This window comes from Myotis yumanensis, unplaced genomic scaffold (assembly GCF_028538775.1).
Source record: "Myotis yumanensis isolate MYYU_CA2020_CCGP unplaced genomic scaffold, mMyoYum1.0.hap1 SCAF_8, whole genome shotgun sequence".
NCBI lineage: Eukaryota > Metazoa > Chordata > Mammalia > Chiroptera > Vespertilionidae > Myotis > Myotis yumanensis.
In genome coordinates, this window is record NW_027223759.1 from 45,453,879 (window position 1) to 45,473,521 (window position 19,643).

At 41.3% G+C, this 19,643-nt stretch overlaps 1 protein-coding gene across 5 annotated transcripts in view; it reads right to left on the reverse strand.

The window, feature by feature from the left end:
- DYNC1I2 (dynein cytoplasmic 1 intermediate chain 2) overlaps positions 1-17,540 on the reverse strand; it is a 52,226-nt gene extending 34,686 nt beyond the window's left edge. The window contains exons 1-3 of one of the 5 annotated variants that reach the window (XM_070422764.1): positions 17,216-17,540; positions 16,051-16,167; positions 9,608-9,725 (exon numbers count right to left, since the gene is read on the reverse strand). In XM_070422764.1, coding sequence (XP_070278865.1) covers positions 9,608-9,725; positions 16,051-16,158 — 226 coding nt within the window. In that variant the 5' untranslated portion in view covers positions 16,159-16,167; positions 17,216-17,540. Of the gene's footprint in view, positions 1-9,607; positions 9,726-16,050; positions 16,190-17,215 lie in introns of those variants that run through there. The other 4 variants (XM_070422763.1, XM_070422766.1, XM_070422765.1 and 1 more) reach the window with 4 other exon arrangements.
- Positions 17,541-19,643: the final 2,103 nt, after the last annotated feature.

Below are 19,643 nucleotides of genomic sequence, written 5' to 3' on the forward strand. Positions count from 1 at the left end.
GAGCTGTAAGCCCTTCTTTTACTAGTCTACTGAAAAGAAGGTAAGTTCCCAGTTATATAGGAACTAAAGAAATATGTACTTAATTAAAAGTCTGTGTTTTTGAAACAGTCACATTCACTGAACCCTTGAAATTATGTTAAATGTTTATACATGCTGCAGTAGAAACAGTGGGTTTGCTAGTCTAACAAGTTTAGTATGACAAATTACATCTTAAACATAGGTGCACAACTGATCATCTTATTTTTTCAGTGGCAAATTCTACTGGTAACCAGTAAGATTAGAAGAAAAAAAATCATAGCTATAATGTTTCCTAAGATAGTGATGAACTATTACTTAAGTTCCAAAGGACTTGAAACACAAAATCAAATGTTTCTAACTTTGTGATTAAATCTCTCAGAGACAATGATAAAACCAAATCACTTTCATATACAGGGTGTCCCCCAAAAATGTATGAATACTTTATCAGCTGATAGCTCAATTTTGAAAACAAATTGTATTTTAATAAACACTATCTTTATAACTATTCAGTGTGTATATACATTTTAGGGGAATAACCTATAGTTTGCATGCAGATGGCACTGTGCTAAGTGCTGCATGTATAACTCAAAGTAGCTAAAAATTACTTGTATCTGAAATAAAAGAACATTAATATCCCTTAACTTCTCTTATGTTACATTTCCTTATCTTTTTGTCCATTTCTCACTATAAGGCTCCCCTTAAGATCTAAATAAAGAGCAATATCTAATAGTGGTTTGCCATTATAAGCACAAGTACATGTTTATTAAATCATAATGGGGCAACATAATGTTTTGATATTAGAGGTTTTTAAAAGAGAAGTTTATATGTATTCTTTAAATTACATACTTAACTTCATGCTTAGAAAAATAATTTTTCTAAGTAATTACTAGAAAGATTAGAAGAAAATAGTAATATTCCTCTCCATGTAATTATTTGTGATGAACTATAAAATTCTTTTTTAATGTAACATGTTATTTCCCTTTTTTAGTGACTTCAAGTATCAATAACTCCACTCAACAAGTTTAATAGTATCTTTCTTGGTTAAGCTACATTTTAAAAAATATATATATATATCCTCAAATACTTTATGGAGATATGTTAAATAGTAATTATAGATACATAAATAAATACACTAACTTAGCCAATTCGGAAATAGAAGTTTCAGAAATAAAGAGTACATCTTAGGTGTGATGCTACCAAATTATCAGCCAGAAGCAAAATAAATCACCATAACTTCAAGTTTACAATAAGATAAAAATCTCTATCCCAATATTATATTCTTTCTGGGAAAAAAAAAAATTTTCTAAGCTGGATGACGAAAGGTTTATTAAGATCTCAAAGTTATCTGGCCCACCAACTTTATCTTGCAATAATAAATAAGGTAAACTACAAGAAGGAACAAAACTAAAAAAAGGAAGTTACTATTATTGAAAAAGGAAGAATGTTAATAGGGAAAAAAAGGGAATGGTAGTTTTATTTGATGACTACCATATTTTAACCCAATTAGTCTAGAAAAATCAAAGAATACAGTAATTGCACAAGGCAATGCCACATACTCCCAGACTCCAACAAATGACCCCTAAGAACAAATGAAAGCATGCATTCAGGGATTTAAAACACACACACACACACACACACACACACACACACACACACACACTAAACAACTCATTGAATCTCAATGATCAGAAAAGACTCAATTCTAGAATTCATTTTAAAAGATGGGTTAGAGTTCAATCAGCTTTGAAAATAACATAAGCTATTAATATTAAATGATATGCTTAATAATAACAATGATTCAATCAGATTACCTTGCTACACAGTTCAGTATATAAAATAGCATAAATGAATTTATACTTCTTAGAACAGTGGTTCTCAACCTTCCTAATGCCGCAACCCTTTAATACAGTTCCTCAGGCTATGGTGACCCCCAACCATAAAATTATTTTCGTTGCTACTTCATAACTGTAATTTTGCTACTGTTATGAATCGTAATGTAAATATCTGATATGCTATATGTGTTTTCTGATGGTTGCGACCCACAGGTTGAGAACCTCTGTCTTAGAAGCTTAGAGCAAAGACACCTATTGTCTTCTCTTAGAACCGACAGAGAAATATGGAATAAACTGAAAAACAAATCTACACCAAGCACTCACTGATCATGTAAGTAATACTGAAAGGTTATGACTCTGATTCTCTAGGACAAAAAGCTAATTGAGAAGACCTTTCCCGCCAGCTTAGATTTTGGCCTTCCAGGGATATAAAATTAACATTGCTGATTTTTGGCCTGAGAAACTACTAGAATATCCTTTTTTTATATATATAATATATTTTTATTAGAGGCCTGGTGCATGAAATTCCTGCACTGGGGTGGGGGAGGCCCTCAGCCCGGCCTGTGCCCTCTCGCAGTCCGGGAGCCCTCAGGGGATGTCCGACTGATGGCTTAGGCCCACTCCCGCCATTGCCACTGCACTCGCCAGCTGTAGCCTGGCTTCTGACTGAGTGGTGCCCCCCTGTGGGAGTGCACTGACTACCAGGGTGCAGCTCCTGCATTGAGCATCTGCCCCCTGGTGGTCAGTGCACATCATAGCAACCGGTCATTCTGCTGTTCAGTCAATTTGCATATTAGTCTTTTATTATATAGGATTGATTTCAGAGAGGAAGGGAGAGGAAGAGAGAGATAGAAACATCAATGACGAGAGGGAATCATTGACTGGCTGCCTCCTACATTCCCCCATACTGGGGACCGAGCCCACATCCTGGGAATGTGCCCTTGACCGGAATCGAACCCAGGACCCTTGAGTCCACAGGCTGACGCTCTATCCACTGAGCAAAACCGGCTAAGGCTAGAATATTCTTAAAGCACAAAGGACTTGGGAATGTACCTAAATTTAGAATTAGAATTACATTTGAGTCAACCACTGAAAACTACACAGAAGTCTCAGAGATGAAAAATGCTGCACCACCCAATTATTTTGCACCACCCAATTATTTTTCAAGTAAAAGAAAACCTCTGGCAAGAAGGGACTTTTCCAGAAACAAGACCTAGAAAGGTGGACAGTCAAGGCAAGTAAATGCAGGGAATGAAAGTGTTGGTAGAAGACAGTGATATGGAAGAGTGAGCTTCTAAGATAATCTGAGGTTGTAAGAATTTCTTCTAGGATTCTTACTATTCAAAAACAGCCCTTGTTACAATTATCCCCCCTTGTGGACACAAGTGCCCCGAGCCTGGAATATTAACATCTAAATAACTTTTTCATACCTTACTCTTTTTTACCTGAAAGCTATTGCTTTAAACCTTAAATCTCTAGAAACTATTAATTTCTCCCTTTTCTCTGGCCTCTTCTCCTGATAATGAAGTTTATTCTCCACTAATCTCCCCTAAATGTTTCTGTTCTTTTATTCTCTACTAGAGGCCCGGTGCACAAAAATTTGTGCACTCGGCCGGGGGGGGGGGGGGGGGGGGGAAGGTGTCCCCCAGCCCGGCCTGTGCCCTCTCACAGTCTGGGACCCCTCGGGAGATAATGACCTGCTGGCTTAGGCCTGCTCCCGGGTGGCAGAGGGCAGGCCCAATCCCTAAGTGCAGCCCCTGGTCAGGCTCAGAGCAGGGCCGATTGGGGAGTTGGGGCGCCGCCCCGTCATGCACAGAGCAGGGCGGATCGGGAGGTTGCAATGCCACCCTCAGTCACGCTCAGGGTAGACTGATTGGGGGGTTGGGGCACCTCCCCCTGTTATACTCAAGGCAGGGTCAATGGGGAGGTTTCGGCGCCACCCCGTCACGCACAGAGCAGGGCCGATCAGGGGGTTGGGGCGCTGCCCCCTGTCACGCACAGAGCAGGGCCCATCAGGGGGTTGGGGCGCTGCCCCCTGTCACTCACAGAGCAGGGCCAATCAAGGGGTTGGGGCGCTGCCCCCGTCACTCATAGAGCAGGGTCCATCAGGGGGTTGAGGAGCTCCCCCCTATCACTCACAGAGTAGGGCCGATAGGGGAGCTGGGGCACCGCCCCCTGTCACACACAGAGCAGGGTGGATCAAGGGTTGGAGCGCTGCACCCTGTCACACTCAGGGTAGAGCCAAAGGGGAGGTTATGGCTCTACCCTGTCACACACAGAGCAAGGCCCGTGGAGGAGGGTTGGGGCGCCACCCTCTATCACCCACAGAGCAGGGCCGATCAGGGGGCTGGGGCGCCACCACTGTCACACTCAGGGCAGGGCCAATGGAGAGGTTATGGTTCTACCCTGTCACACACAGAGCAGGGCCCGTAGGGGCGGGGGGGTGGGGCGCCACACCCTGTCACACACAGAGTAGGGCCAACCAGGGGGTTGGTGCGCTGCACCCTGTCACACACAGAGCCGCAGGGCAATAGGGGGATTGGGGAGCTCCCCCCCATCAGGCACAGAGCAGGGCTGATCAGGGGGTTTGGGCGCTGCCCCCTGTCACGCTGATCCCAGTGCCGGGAGCCTCATTGCTCTGCTGATCCCGGTGCCGGGAGGCATATTACCCTTTTACTATATAGAATAGAGGCCTGGTGCACGGGCGGGGGTCCCCACTGGGGTGCCTGGCCAGGCTGGCTGAGGGGCTGAGGGCTGTTTTCCCGCTGGCAGTTGACTAAAAGCTCCCAACCACTCCTTGTTTTCTTTTTTTTTTTTTTATTCTGGGCCAGCTTTAGCTCTGAGGCCTCGCTGCTGAAAACATGGATACAATGTTGCGGTCCCGGGCTGACTGAAAGCAGTTTTGTTTAGCTTCTTATTTGCAACATAGTAATAGTTGCTTAGAGTTGCAGTTGAGAGTCCGGCAAGTGAGGCGGGGAACGTTGGAGTCTGCAGTTCCTGGAGGAAGCGAGCAGCTTCAGTGCATGGCTGCCGGCCGCCATCTTGGCTGACAGTTAATTTGCATAAGGATACGCTGATTAGCCAATGGGAAGGGTAGCGGTCGTACGCCAATTACCATGTTTCTCTTTTATTAGTGTAGATAATATAATTCAGAGCATCAGATAAATGCTTAAAAAGAAATAAAAATAAAATTTTACAGAATTAAAATACTATAAGAAACTTAAAATTAGACTAAAATTTGAAAAAAAATGACTTGGTATACGGAAAGCATTCTATCAAAAAATCATATTTAAAATATTCAAAAGTTACAAGAGGAAGGGGAAAAAATGAAGCAATACCTATTTTGACCAACAAATTTCTTTTCTTTTTAATAAAAGAAAACCTAGATATCACATTTACTCTATCCAACTATACAGACTCAGGCTACAGAGTAACTGACAATATGTTTTCATCTCTTTACAAGCTAGATAAAACAGTAGTTACACATACAAAAAGAGATTCACTTTATTTTTTCCATCATCAAGGTTTAAGAATTCCACATTTGATACAATATGTCTTGAATGCTGTATCTAAAATTAACTTTCTTAAGACTTGCAACTTAAATTTAGTTTTAAAAAAAAGGCATAATGGAAATTTCCACTATGCTTTTTCCTAAATTTTAAACACTAAGATTTTGCTGTTGCTTTTAAAGCAGAATGGCTTTTACTTGGCCTTACCAGCTATAAAGACATATGACCTAATAACTGAACAAATATTTAAGTGTCTAGCCTGTGCTGGGCACCAGGAATAAAAATGTTATCTCTACTCTCAAGAACCTTTGACAGAAAGCAGTCAAATGACCAAATAAATAAGGATATACCAGTGAACAGAAGCTAAGAGTTTTTATTAGCTATATCTTTTACCAAAAAAAAGCAACACATGAATTCTCTTTGGTAGAATAAAAAAAAAAAGAATAAAAAGTCCATTTTAAGAAAATAATAGAGTGATTTTTAAAAAATAGATTTTCTTGAGTATCCTAGCAGTGTTTTTATATTTTACAATAAAATATATTTAATAAATTTATTCTGTATTAAAAAGAAAAACAAGTATCCACCCTGGATCATGATACAACATGTGTTTTTTTTCCCTTATGGGTTAATGTCAAAAAACTTGACAACCACTGTCTACATCTATATCCCGTAATCTTCAGGCCCAATTTTACATAAATACTGGAAAGATTTTTAGGCATTTGTCAGAGAACAAAGGTGGAAAACCACACAACTCATTTAATGAGACCAGTATAACCATTATAATAAAACCAGACAAGATACAGTAAAAGGAAAAAAAAATATATTAGTCTTCTGAGCTTAAATAAGGAATCTCTACATATAAAAGCCTAAGCGACCATTAGGACCGAACGACCAGAATGACCAGACGATCGGAATGACCGGACGACTGGTCACTATGACGCACACTGACCACCAGGGGGCAGATGCTCAATGCAGGAGCTGCTCCCAGGTGGTCAGTGCATTCCCACAGCCAACCTCCCGTGACCCCTCCCCCGGCTGGCCAACCTCCGCAGCTCCTCCCCCCGGTCCCAATCGCCCTGATCGGAACCTCCTGCAGCCCCTCCCTGCAATGGGCGAACCTTCCTCCCACCCCCCCAGCCAGCTAACCTCCTGCAGCGCCTTCCCCCAGCCGGCCAACCTCTCACGGCCCCTTCCCCTGGCCGGCCAACCTCTCATGGTCCCTCCCCCCAGCTGGCCGACCTCAATCAGGACTGGGTGAGATGGCCCGGATCAGCTCCGATTGCCAGCCAGGCTGAGGGACCCCCCATTTGTGCATGAATTCGTGCACCGGGCCTCTAGTTCCTAAATAAAATACTAACAAATCTAGCAATGTATAAGAAAAATAGTATCTCAAAGCTAAGTTGGGTTTATTGCAGAATGTAAATATGCTTTTACATTAGAAAACATACCAATATAAATCATCATATATATTTAAAGGAAAACAAAGCATATTTTCATCTCAAAATATGAAAAGACCTATGAGGTTATGAAAATATTTTGGTGGTTTTAAAGAACATCCACAAATTCTATGTGAATGTGGGCTGGATTTAGTGACACTCTTGCAATGGACAGAATGTGGCAGCAATGATGCTGTGGGACTGCCAAGGGTATGCCATAAAAAGGATAGCTCTCTTTCCTGGCTCTCTTTCTCACCCAGATTGTTCACTTTGGGAGAGCCCAGCTGACCTGCTGCAAGGATACTCAAACAGTTCTGTGGAGTGGCCCACAGGGGGAGGAACTCAGCCCTCCCTTGCCATCACCAACTTGCCAGCCATGGGAATGAGCCACCTTGAAAGCAAATCCTCTAGCCCCAGTCAACACCTCAGGTGACTACAACTCTATCATCTTGACTTCAACCCCATGAGAGTTCTGAGACAAAACCACTCAACTAAGCCACTATTAAATTCCTGGCTGACAAACTTAGAGATAATAAACATTTATTATTGTTTTGTGTGTTTTAAAAAAAAACAAACCTGATAAAAGAATAGAAAACTTAAATAGAATATAATCATTAAAACCTGAAACAGCCCTAACCGGTTTGGCTCAGTGGATAGAGTGTCAGCCTGCGGACTGAAAGGTCCCAGGTTCGATTCCGGTCAAGGGCATGTACCTTGGTTGCGAGCACATCCCCAGTAGGAGGTGTGCAGGAGGCAGCTGATCGATGTTTCTCTCATCGATGTTTCTAACTCTCTATCCCTCTCCCTTCCTCTCTGTAAAAAATCAATAAAATATATTTTAATAAAAACAAAAAACCTGAAACAGTGCAAAAAACAAAAACAAAAAAACTCCTGTTGTCCACCATCCCTGGGGAAAAAAGTTATAATCCCAGGCAGCTTTACAGTTCAATTTTTCAAGTTTTAAAGGAACAGGTAATATCTATACCTTACAAGTTGTTCTACGAAACAGCAAAAGGGAAAGCTGTCCAATTTATTTTAAATGAGAATGGCTACTTAGTATGGACAGTACAAGAATATTACAGCAAAGTCCTAAAATACACACACACACACACACACCCCCTTATCTGCCACACCTTGGAAGTGACTATTAGTGATTAAAGTGAAAAGTTAAGCATGTCTCATGCTTTTCTAACATAAAATGCAGTTAGAGTAACCACATAGCCCTATTTATGGAGGGAAAGCTCCCCTTTATAGAAGAATGAGACACACAGTATAATGCCATGTATGTATAAAAAAACATACACACATAGATATATGAAAATTTGAAAAATGTAAACACATGTAGGACAGATCAAAAGGATGTATGTGAAAAATGCAAAAGTACTTAATGCGAGACGGAAGAAGAATGAAATTGGAGATGGGGTATAAGGGAGAAACAAACACACATATGCATACAACTAAAGAATGATCTTTCAAGAACTGATGATGGAGGTGGGCAATAAATAAATAAATATGTGCAGGTGAATGCAGTGAAATGGATATCTTACAAAGAACAGAAAAGGAAAAAAAATCCTTGAAAGCAAATCCTCTAGCCCCAGTCAACAGCTCAGGTGACTACAACTCTAAGATAATCTAAGGTTGTAAGAATTTCTTCCAGGATTCTTACTACTCAAAAACAGCCCTTGTTACAATTATGCTCCCTTGTGGACACAAGTGCTCCAAACCTGGAATATTAACATCTAAACAAAAGCCAAAGGCTCAGAAAAAAAAAAAAGATTATTCAAAGACTAAGCAGCTAACAAGCAACTTGGTATTTTTTAAACAAGAAAAGAGTGTTCTGATTCATTTACTTTTAAAACCATAATATGCAACGTAAGTTTATTAAACATTAACGTATTTCAATCTTCACACTCTACATTAAGGAAAAGGCAAATGAGCTGAAAGAAATAACAACGAAGCAGACCATGAGAGAAACCAGCTTTTTCATCTTCAAACCTTTTAGAAATATCAGCTCTAAGGACTATTTTGTTGTAGTTTTGCAACAGGTATACAGCAGTTACTATCTCTGGTATTTGTTCCCTGGACTAGATGAAATCAGCCCACAAGCTAACCCTGAAATTTTAGGTCCCTAAAGGACAATGACCATGTCAAACTAAAATGCCATGTAAAAGCACCCAGCTCAAAATTATTTTAAGTAAGCACTAATGCTTTCTGATATGTAACTATAGATTATCCTCAGTACCTCTTCTATTTCTGCTTTTGGTCTAGCACTGCTATCAAAATGAGTAACACAGAAAAAGAATGAGACTAAGTCAAAAGAATGTACCAATATTATTTTCCTTATTACCATTGAGAGCAGAAGGCTATAAGCTTCTCCTTCCACTCCTATACTTGTGAATACTAATATACCTTTAGAATTTTGATTGATTACCTACACCTCTGTCTAACCTACAGCAAAGAATGTAGAATTAAAATCAGGAATCACAGTCATCTTTAAGGTTAATACAGTATGGCACAGAAAACTTGATCAAGTATTTGTTGAAATAAATTACTGATTTAACGAGGAAAGTTAATTGGTGGTTCATGTATGTTAATAAACATAATTAACCTTGCAGCTCTCTTGAACAAACAAAAGAACCATGTATTAGCACATCTGAAAAAAGACAATTCAAAATAAAAGATAAGGTCAATAATTTTTAAGATATACGAATAAGAAAAATATGCAAAATATATTGTCAACTCACTCATCTCAAGTACATCTGAGCTGAACGGAATATATGTCTCTCATAAATGGATATATTCTTATTCTTACCAATGGGGGATTCTGGAGGTAGCCCCATGCTTTGAAGCAATGCTTCAGCTTCTCTTCTTTTTTTCTCAAGATCTGATTCTTCTTGCACAGGAGCAACTGCTTCCTTCTTCTGATCAGTCTAAAATTTTTAAGTTAAAAACTTAAGTTTACATATGGTACACAACATTTGCAAAAAATGTATTTTGAATAGACATTATACTAATTAAGTGAAAATCATTCTCAACAGAGTTCTAGTAAGTAATCTCCAAATGATATGTACTAACTTGATTCACTTTTATATATAATCAAAGAGCTCCCACAAAAATTTTCCTAATAGGTAAATTCTAATTATCTACAATATTAAATTGTTATCCACAGTTAGGAATTGTGAAACTCTCCCCCAGTGGCACAAAAGCTTAGACATAAATATCACAATGCTATGAAAAAAAAAAAAGATGGAGTTCTTTAAAAGGTAACTAATTTTAACTAAACAGATGATTTGATTTGTTGAAAACAGTAGAGTACCTCAAACTTCTGTATGAAGTATTCATTGTATTTATGCAACTTTATGTAAGGATGTTTGTAAAAAATGCATCTGTAAAAAAGCTCTACAATTTTTTTTGAACTATAGCTATTATACTATATAATAAAAGCCCAGCAATCGAAAGGCAGAACGACCGGTCGACCAGTTGCTATGACACGCATTGACCACCCAGAGGCAGATGCTCAACACAGGAGCTGCCCCCCATGGTGGTCAGTGTGCTCCCACAGCAGGAGCAGCCGCTCAGAAGGTGGGTCCACAGCTGCTCGGCTGACCAGGATGAGTGGCTGCTCCTGCTGTAGCCGCTTGGCTAACTGGGATGAGCGGAGCTCCCACAGCAGGCCAATCCCCGCAGGCCACGCCCCCCAGCAGTGCACGAATCCTGTGCACCAGGCCTCTAGTTCATCATAAAAATATGGCTGGGTTTGGTAAAATTCACTTTTGCATAGTTCAAAACATTTTTTAAATTAAGTTCTTGTCAACTTTTATTTTAGACATTTATAATTTTAGCAAAATCTTCCAGTTAAACCAGAGAAACCTCAATACTCTCAGATCATCCAAAACATTTCAAGTGAAATTTAAGCCTTCTGGGGAAAGTTCTATATATACAGTATTGTCTCCTTATCCATGGTTTTACTTTCCATGCTCTCAGTTACCTGTGGTTAACCTTGGTCTGAAAATATTAAATGGAAAATTCTAGAAATGAATAATTCGTACATTTTACATTGCATGCCATTCTGAATAGCATGATAAAATTTTGCTCTGAAGCTCTCCTTTCAGCCTGGGATGTGAATCATCCCTTTTTTCCAGCGTACAGTGGGGCCTTGACTTACGAGTGTCCCGACTAACGAGTTTTTCGAGATACGAGCCGTCTCTCGGCCGATTTTTTGCTTTGAGTTGTGAGCTAAAATTCGGGTTACGAGCCAGCTTCAGATACCCCACCGCTAGTTGGCGCAGCGAACATCACAGTGAACGCCACAACATCAGTCCAGCATCACGTGTCTCACTCGTTCACTTCTTGATTTGACATACGAGTAATTTGAGTTACGAGCTCCGTCACGGAACGAATTAAACTCGTAAGTCAAGGCCCCACTGTAGATGCTAATCGCTTGTAAGTCACTTAGTAACAGTCTCGGTGATCAGATCGACTATCATGGTGTTGAAATGCTTGTGTTCAAGAAACCCTTATTTTATTTAATAACTAGAGGCCTGGTGCATAAATTCGTGCACAGGTGGGGTCCCAAGGGGGATCGGGGGGTGGGCCGGGATGCAATCGGCCCTCTGAGCGGGTGGTGGGACGCCATTTCCAGCCTGGGATCCAGATCCGTCCTGCTGATGTTCACACTGGTTGTCAAGAGCCACCTGGCAGCCACTTTTATATTGTTTCTTCTTTGCAGAGCATCTAGGGAAGGGAAGCAGCCACGGTGCCCGAGGCCAACTTCCAGGAGGCCAGCGGCGCTGTCCGGATCATACCGGCGGCACTGGTCTGTCAGTGCCTGGCCCATTCTCTGGAGATTGGACCTGCAGGAGTACTGAGGGAGTGAGTGGCTGCTGCCAGGCTGGTGGGTTGCTTAGGCTTTTATATATATAGATGTCCCTAACCAGCCCTGCTCGGTTTGGCTCAGTGGCTAGAGCAGCCGTGGGCAAACTACGGCCCGCGGGCCGGATCCGGCCCATTTGAAATTAATAAAACTAAAAAAAAAAAAGACTGTACCCTTTTATGTAATGATGTTTACTTTGAATTTATATTAGTTCACACAAACACTCCATCCATGCTTTTGTCCCGGCCCTACGGTCCAGTTTAAGAACCCATTGTGGCCCTCGAGTCAAAAAGTTTGCCCACCCCTGGGCTAGAGCATCATCCTGTGCACTAAAGGGTCCCAGGTTTGATTCAGGTGTAAGGCATGTCCCTCAGTTGCAAGCTCAATCCTCAGCCCTGGTTGGGGGCACATGCAGGGGGCAACCAATTGATGTTTCTGTCTCACATCAATGTTTCTCTCGCTCTGTCTCTCCCCCTCCCTTTCACTCTCTCTAAAAATCAATGGAAAAAAAATATCCTTGGGTGAGGATTAACAACAACAAAATAATAATAATGTCCCAAGCCACATTAATGACACTGGCATTTCAGATATGCCAAAGAGAAGCCATAAAATGCATCCTTTTAGTGAAAAGGTGAAAGTTTTGTGTTTTTTTTTTAAATATATTTTATTGATTTTTCACAGAGAGGAAGGGAGAGAGACAGAGAGCTAGAAACATCGATGAGAGAGAAACATCGATCAGCTGCCTCCTGCACATCTCCCACCGGGGACGTGACCGCAACCAAGGCACACGCCCCCGACCAGAATCGAACCCGCGACCCCTCAGTCCGCAGGCCGACGCTCTATCCACCGAGCCAAACCGGCTCCGGCAAGGTGAAAGTTCTTGACTTAATAAAGAAAAACAATTGTATGCTGAGGTTGCTAAGATCTATTCTATGGTAAGAATGAATACTCTATCTGTGAAATTGTAAAAAAGGAAAAAGAAATGTGCTAGTTTGTTGAGAGAACACATTCACATAACTTTTATTACAGTATATTATTATAATTGCTCTATTTTATCACAGTTTTGGGCTGCATTGTTTCAGTCAACAATAAACCAGATATACAATGGTGGTCCCATAAGATTATAATGGAGCTGAAAAATTGCCACCTCCTAGGGATGTCATAGTGGAATGCATTAAGCACGTGTTTGTGCTGATGCTGGTGTAAACAAACTACTGTGCTTTCAGTCAGATGAAAGTACAGCACATATAATTATGTATAGTACATAACATTTGATAATAATAATAAATGACTATGTTAATGGTTTAAGTATTTACTATATTTTTTATCATTATTTTAGAGTGTACTATTTCTATTATAAAAAACGAGTTCACGGTAAAACAGCATGCATGTTACCCTGGCAGGAGCCCTCATATATCTGTTTACCATGTATTTACACACATGTACTACGCAGACTTGATGTTGTTTTGTTTTGTACAGTAACATGCTTGTGGCCTAGGAGTAACAGGCTGTACCATACAGCCAAGGTGGGTAATAGGCTATACCAGTGGTCGGCAAACTGCGGCTCTTTGGCCCCTTGAGTGTGGCTCTTCCACAAAATACCAACTTCTGCACATGGGCCACGGAGTTTCAATCGCACTGTACGTGCGCACCCGCATGGGGTATTTTGTGGAAGAGCCACACTCAAGGGGCCAAAGAGCCGCATGTGGCTCGCGAGCCGCAGTTTGCCGACCACTGGGCTATACCATCTAGGTTTGTGTAAGTAAATATGATATTTGCACAAGGATGAAATTGTCTACTGACAAATTTCTCAGATCATATTCCCATCACTAAGTGGTGCCTGACTGTATTATTGTTGTTAATCTCTTATTATGCCTAATTTCTAAATTAAACTTTATCATAGGTCCGTATGTCTATGAAAAGACATAGTATTTATAGGGTTTGGTATTATCTGAAGTTTCAGGCATCCACTGGGTGTCTTGGAACCTTATCCCTTGAAGAAGAAAAAGCTACTGTGTACCTCAAATGCCTATTTCGACTAGATAGCTATTACTCATAAAATTGTCTGCAGTGAATTTTGTTAGTCATAATATTCTATGATGCCATTTTAACTTTAAAAATTCATCAGAAAATTTCGTCAAAATAGTCAAACAGGCTATATTGTCAAGTTGACACTTTACCTATATACGTATAACATATTGTAGACTCATTGTTTAATATTATCGTTTGTGATGTTTTAAAATTTTTAAATTAAATATATAAATCATGTAACAGATAGCCCTTAGAGGCCACTTATGACCATCCTTAGAAAACAAAAACCAAATTTGCTGTCAGCACTAAGAGGCTTAAAGTTATAGATACGACTTTGTAATGGCTCTGCCAACCTGACTCATGCTTCTACCAGATAGCTTTTAATGAAATAACTAAAAGCTCCAACTCACTTATAATAATGTATCACAGAAAGGTTCAGAGAACACTAGAAAATTCTTTAGTTATAGGCCTTCACAGCATCATTGCAATGCCACAAATAAATCGTATCATTGATTTTTTTTTACTAATATTTTTATTTTTCCCCTAAGAGATTCCTGTAAGTCTTGACTATTTTTTAGGCTATCACATTGAAAACCTTGGTACAAAAGCCACAGGACAAATTACCTTACACTGGCCATTTAAAACATATCTGTGGTGAAAACATACAAATTTATCTAAAGAGCTTTCATCAAGATAAATGTACAGTACATTTCAATAAAGGAGCAAGTAAAATATCTCCAGCTCAGGGTCAATGTATATTTGTAGTACATGATTAAATGGTGATGCCAAAAATCAGAAAACATAAGTACCTGGTCCACCTTTATCAAACCCATAACTCGGTAAAAATATTTCAACGACTACTCATAATAAAGGAGATAAAAACAAGTCCCCTAACCTGGTGGTTGGCAAACTGCGGCTCTTTGGCCCCTTGAGTGTGGCTCTTCCACAAAATACTACGTGTGGGTGCGCATGTACAGTGCAACTGAAACTCCGTGGCCTATGCGCAGAAGTCGGTATTTTGTGGAAGAGCCACACTCAAGGGGCCAAAGAGCCGCATGTGGCTCGTGAGCCGCAGTTTGCCGACCACTGCCCTAACCAATTAAATATTCTATTATATATTTCTCTTTGTCGTTAATACTATCTTGACATATTATTAGCAGTTCAGGCTAGTAAAATTTTCAGGTAAATAGGTTCAAAATCAAAACTACGTTATGATATACTGTAGATGCCATGTTTTATGAGCCGATACCCCTTACTTTATATAATAAACACCAGTGGCCCGGTACATGAAATTCATGCACGGGGGAGGGGGTGTTCCTCAGCCTGGCCTGCACCCTCTCCAATCTGGGACCCCTCGAAGGATGTCCTACTGCCGGTTTACAGGGATCGGGCCTAAACCAGCAGTTGGACATCACTCTCACAATCCGGGACCGCTGGCTCCTAACCGCTCACCTGCCTACCTGCCTGCCTGATTCCCCTAACCACTCTGCCTGCCGGCCTGCTCGCCCCCAACTGCTCCCCACCGCCGGCCTGCTCACCCCCAACTTGCCCCTCCCCCCCCCCCCCCCCCCCCGGTGGCCAGCTCGCCCCCACCTTCCCTCCCCACTGGCCTGCTCGCCCCCAACTGCCCCCCTGCTGGCCTGCTCACTCCAAACTGCACCCCCGCTGTCCTGATCACCTCCAACTGACCCCCACTGATGGCCTGCTTGCCCCCAAGTGGCCCCCCTGCTGGTCTGCTTACCCCCAACGGCCTCGCCCCCCACCAGCCTGATCACCCACAACTTCCCTCCCCTCTTGGCCTCTAACCACCTCTACCTTGGCCCCGCCCCCATGGCTTTGTCCAGAAGAACTTCCAGAAGGTCTCCTGGAAGGTCTCCCAGTCTAATTAGCATATTACCCTTTTATTAGTATAGATATTCTTAGAAAACTAAATATGTAAATTGAACTTTTATAAATTAAACCCTAGAAATGCATCATTCTACGTGAAATATTTTTACTTAGTAAAAAAATCATTTTAATTGACCACTTTTGATCAGTTGTATCATGCCCGGTACTATCCGCGGTTTCAGGCATCCACTGGGGGTCTTGGACCCCACAGATAAGAAGAGACTACTGTACATCTCAAATTCCTACACTGACTAGATAATTATTACTCATGCAACTATCTGCAATGAATTTTGTTAGTCAGACCTGTTTCTTTAAAGTCAGATTCACCTATAGTGTCATCTTTTGCAGTCACAACTGCTGGACTTTTTAAAAAAACTATTCTGAAAGCTTTACATAAAGGTGTAAGTACTTGAAATAAAATCCAATTATTTTATATTAAGTTTATTTTCAAAAATCAGACATACTTCCTTCTTTTTCCTTTCTTCTTCTTTTCTCTTCTTTTCCTCTCTGATCTGGGCCAACCGCTGCTTCTTACGTTCCAGCTCTGCCTTTAATTCACTTTTGTCCGACATGTTTGTGACCTGAAGAAGCATGTAATCATATACAATCGTCATTACATTGGTAAAAGCAGCACTCGTTTCAAAAATTTGTCTTCAACAAGTGTCTCAAGAGGCCGTGTAGTTCAATGCTATCTAAAGAGAACATGTAAACTCTAATTTTAAAACAATGGAAGCATATACATTACTAAGACTTGGAAAACATTATGAACAAATGTACATAAGGAATATTATTCAGCGTTAAGCACAGTAGCTAGCACACTGCTCTTTAATGTTCACAGGCCCAAACTTAACACAATACCTGGCTCTTAAAACAGAGGACGTGGATTGGCATGAAGAAGCTTAACAGGCTAACACCATACAGATCAAATCTATTACCAGAGTTTTCATTCATTCCTAGGAATTTGATAAAAACAACGTGTGGTCACACACAACGTTCCTGTAAATTCTACAAGTGCAATGTCATCGTAGTATTTTAGACAAGCAAAACACAAACATCACCCTCATTTGCTATCGAATATACTTAGTTGCAGTAAATGGACGCTTAGTCAAAGCCCGGAAACAAAGTCCAGCCGCTTAACTACACCCAGCTGACGGCCCGGCCCACGCATCCTCGGAGGGGCCCGAGCCGCCGTGACTCACACACACGGTCACTTTCCTAAAACTCCAAGGGAGAGAATGTCTCTGGCATTCGTGCTGCAGTCTCCGCGCCTGGGAACTTTCCAACACACAAAGGGGAGGGAAGACGCAGCAATGACTTTTATTGACAACAGGAGCCAGGCGACAGGGAGTCCTTCTCCCCTGGGGTCCCGGCCCAGGGGGCGCGTCCGGGATGGTGCGTCGGAGGGGGGACCGGTGGGCGCGGGACGGGCCCCTCCGAGCCACCCCCGGCGCGGCCAGAAATAAGGGCGTGGCCTCGCCGGCGGCCTTCCGGAGTCACCGCGGCTGGCCCTCCGCCGCCCGCCCCGCAGCCGCGGGCGGCAATGTCAGCAGGAACTCCCGAGGCGCCCGTCGAGCCCCGACGTGAGACCCAGCGGACAGGAGGGCCTTGAGGGGAGGACGGTTCACCCACCTGTCAGGTGGCGGGAAGGGGAAGAATCCGCCCGCCTGCAACTTCCGACAACGTCCCTCTCCTCCAGCCACTACACCGAGCGTCGCGGCGACTCCAGGCACACAAAGAGGGATGGGCGGTGGCTGCTACGGCGAGTGCTTCGGGACAAATGGCTTCATCAGAACGGAGTCGCTCCCAGGAAGAAGGGGTGGAGCCCGGCTGCGGGGAATTGTAGCCCTTCCGTGATTTACCTGCGTAAAGCAGAAGACAAGGAATGAAACAAGGAAGGCCCAGGAGCCCGACGTGTTTCCGCTTTACCAAAAACTAAGACTACTGCTAATATCCTCGGACTGGATAAGCAACCTCGCCCTGGCCAACAGACAGACACGACTCAGAAAACTACAAGCCCCAGCTCCAAGAGACACTTGCTTGGGGCGAGCAATGCATTCTGGGAGCTGTGGTCCATGGTCGTCGCAAAGTATGCTGGGACATGTAGTGTTTCCTAGGCTTGCGGTTCCCCACTTTGAGGCCTTCTTCCTTCAAAACTCCCATGAGAAGCTTCCAGAGCTTAATGTATTCAGTCTGTTGATCAGTGCTCGTTGTATCTTAATATCTTGGACTCAACATTGGCTGAATTTTCAGAAAGATTTTCCAGTGGTGAATCTATTCAGGGTGTCCCCACAGAAGGGATACACACTTTAACAGCTAATAGCTCAATTTTGAAAATGAAATGCATTTTAATAAACACTGCCTTTATAATTATTCAAAGTGTATATACATTTTTGGGACACCCTATATATTGCACTGCACATTTTGGTGTAGAACACTTTCTAGGGTATATATACCAGTTTTAGGGGGAAAAAATGCCATAGAGATTTCATGTGGGATCTTAGGCAAAATTTATAATACAAAATTTAAATTTTTGCCCTAGCCAGTTTGGCTCAGTGGATGGAGTGCCGGCCTGCGGACTGGAGGACACATGCCTGGGTTGCAGGCTCAATTCCTGGGGATTGAGTAGGAGGCAGCCAATCAATGATTCTCTCTCATCATTGATGTTTCTATCTCTCCCTCTTCCTTCCTCTCTCTGAGATCAATAAAAATATTTTTTAAAAATTTAAATTTTGAAAATGTACCCCATTCTGTCAAAAACTGGGAGAAACTGTATTTAATTAGAAAGCTCCTTGTAAACCTAATTCAGTTTTTACTAGTATTTATGATGTACACTTGCTTAGCTGCAGTATTACAGTTCTGAAAATTAATAATAAAAATTTCTAACTCCTATATTTCCTCTTAAATTTCATCATGTACACATGGACTGACTATTCATTTGGGGCTACAAATAAAATTAGTACTGTTATAAAAATAATAATTATAAAATAATATTAAATAATATTAATCATCATAGCATATAACTCTCCTGTAGTTTATTGCAGTATAGTTGGTAGCATTGTGGTTTTCTTTCAAAGAATTTTTGAAAAGAAAGCATTTTATACTATTGAAATCTAAACCAAGCAAAAATGGTTTCCACAGTTGTAGGTTTTTTCATATACAAAGAAAGCAAAAGTTGTTAGAATATGGATTTGCCAGAAATTTATGGGTTGATACACATTTCTTAAAATTTTATTTACACAATTTAAAGCTTAATTTGGCAAGAATGAAAGCCAACACCAAAGCAATGTCTTATATTCTAATCTAGACAGTCAAGTCTCAGATTAACCTTTAGGATTCAAATTTTAAGCCCTTGGGCCTGGGCCTAATATACAAGATAAATATCTCAGAAATTAGTTTGAGAAAGAAAATTCTCCAAATTTTAAGACTTTCCCCCATAACCTAAAATTCCAAAGAGCTATTTTATAACTATACATGTATATCAAATACATTGCAGGTTCGGTTCCAGACCATTGCAATAAAGTGACTATCACAATAAAGCAAGTTGTAATCTTTCGGCTGGTGGAAGGTCTTGCCTTCAATTTATAAAAATCACAACATCTGTGAAGTGCAATAAAACAAGGTGTGCCTGCTCTGCCTTTTTGTTTTCTTCTTTCCTAACATTGAATCTTCATTTATTAATTTGAAAAAATTGTGATTGATTAACCACTATGCACCAGGAATGGTGGTAGGTATAAGGACTAAAATGTATAGCTCTGTTCTCAAGATGGGAAGACTGTCAGGACACTCAGTTCAACTAAATATTATGATCTGATTAAGTAGGGAAATAATGGAAACACTCTGGAAAAGAAAATTTTCAGGATTCTAGGGCTGTCTTTGGTTCTGGAAGATTGAATAGAAGTTAACCATGCGAAGGGGATGCAAAAAGGTCCCTTACTAGTAAGAAGGGGAAAGAACATGGCCAATGTACAAAAGTGTGAGAGCACAGACGACTGGAGAATCTGGAAATCATTCAGAATGGCTGTAGGCTAAGACAAGAACTGGGGAATGAAGACATAAA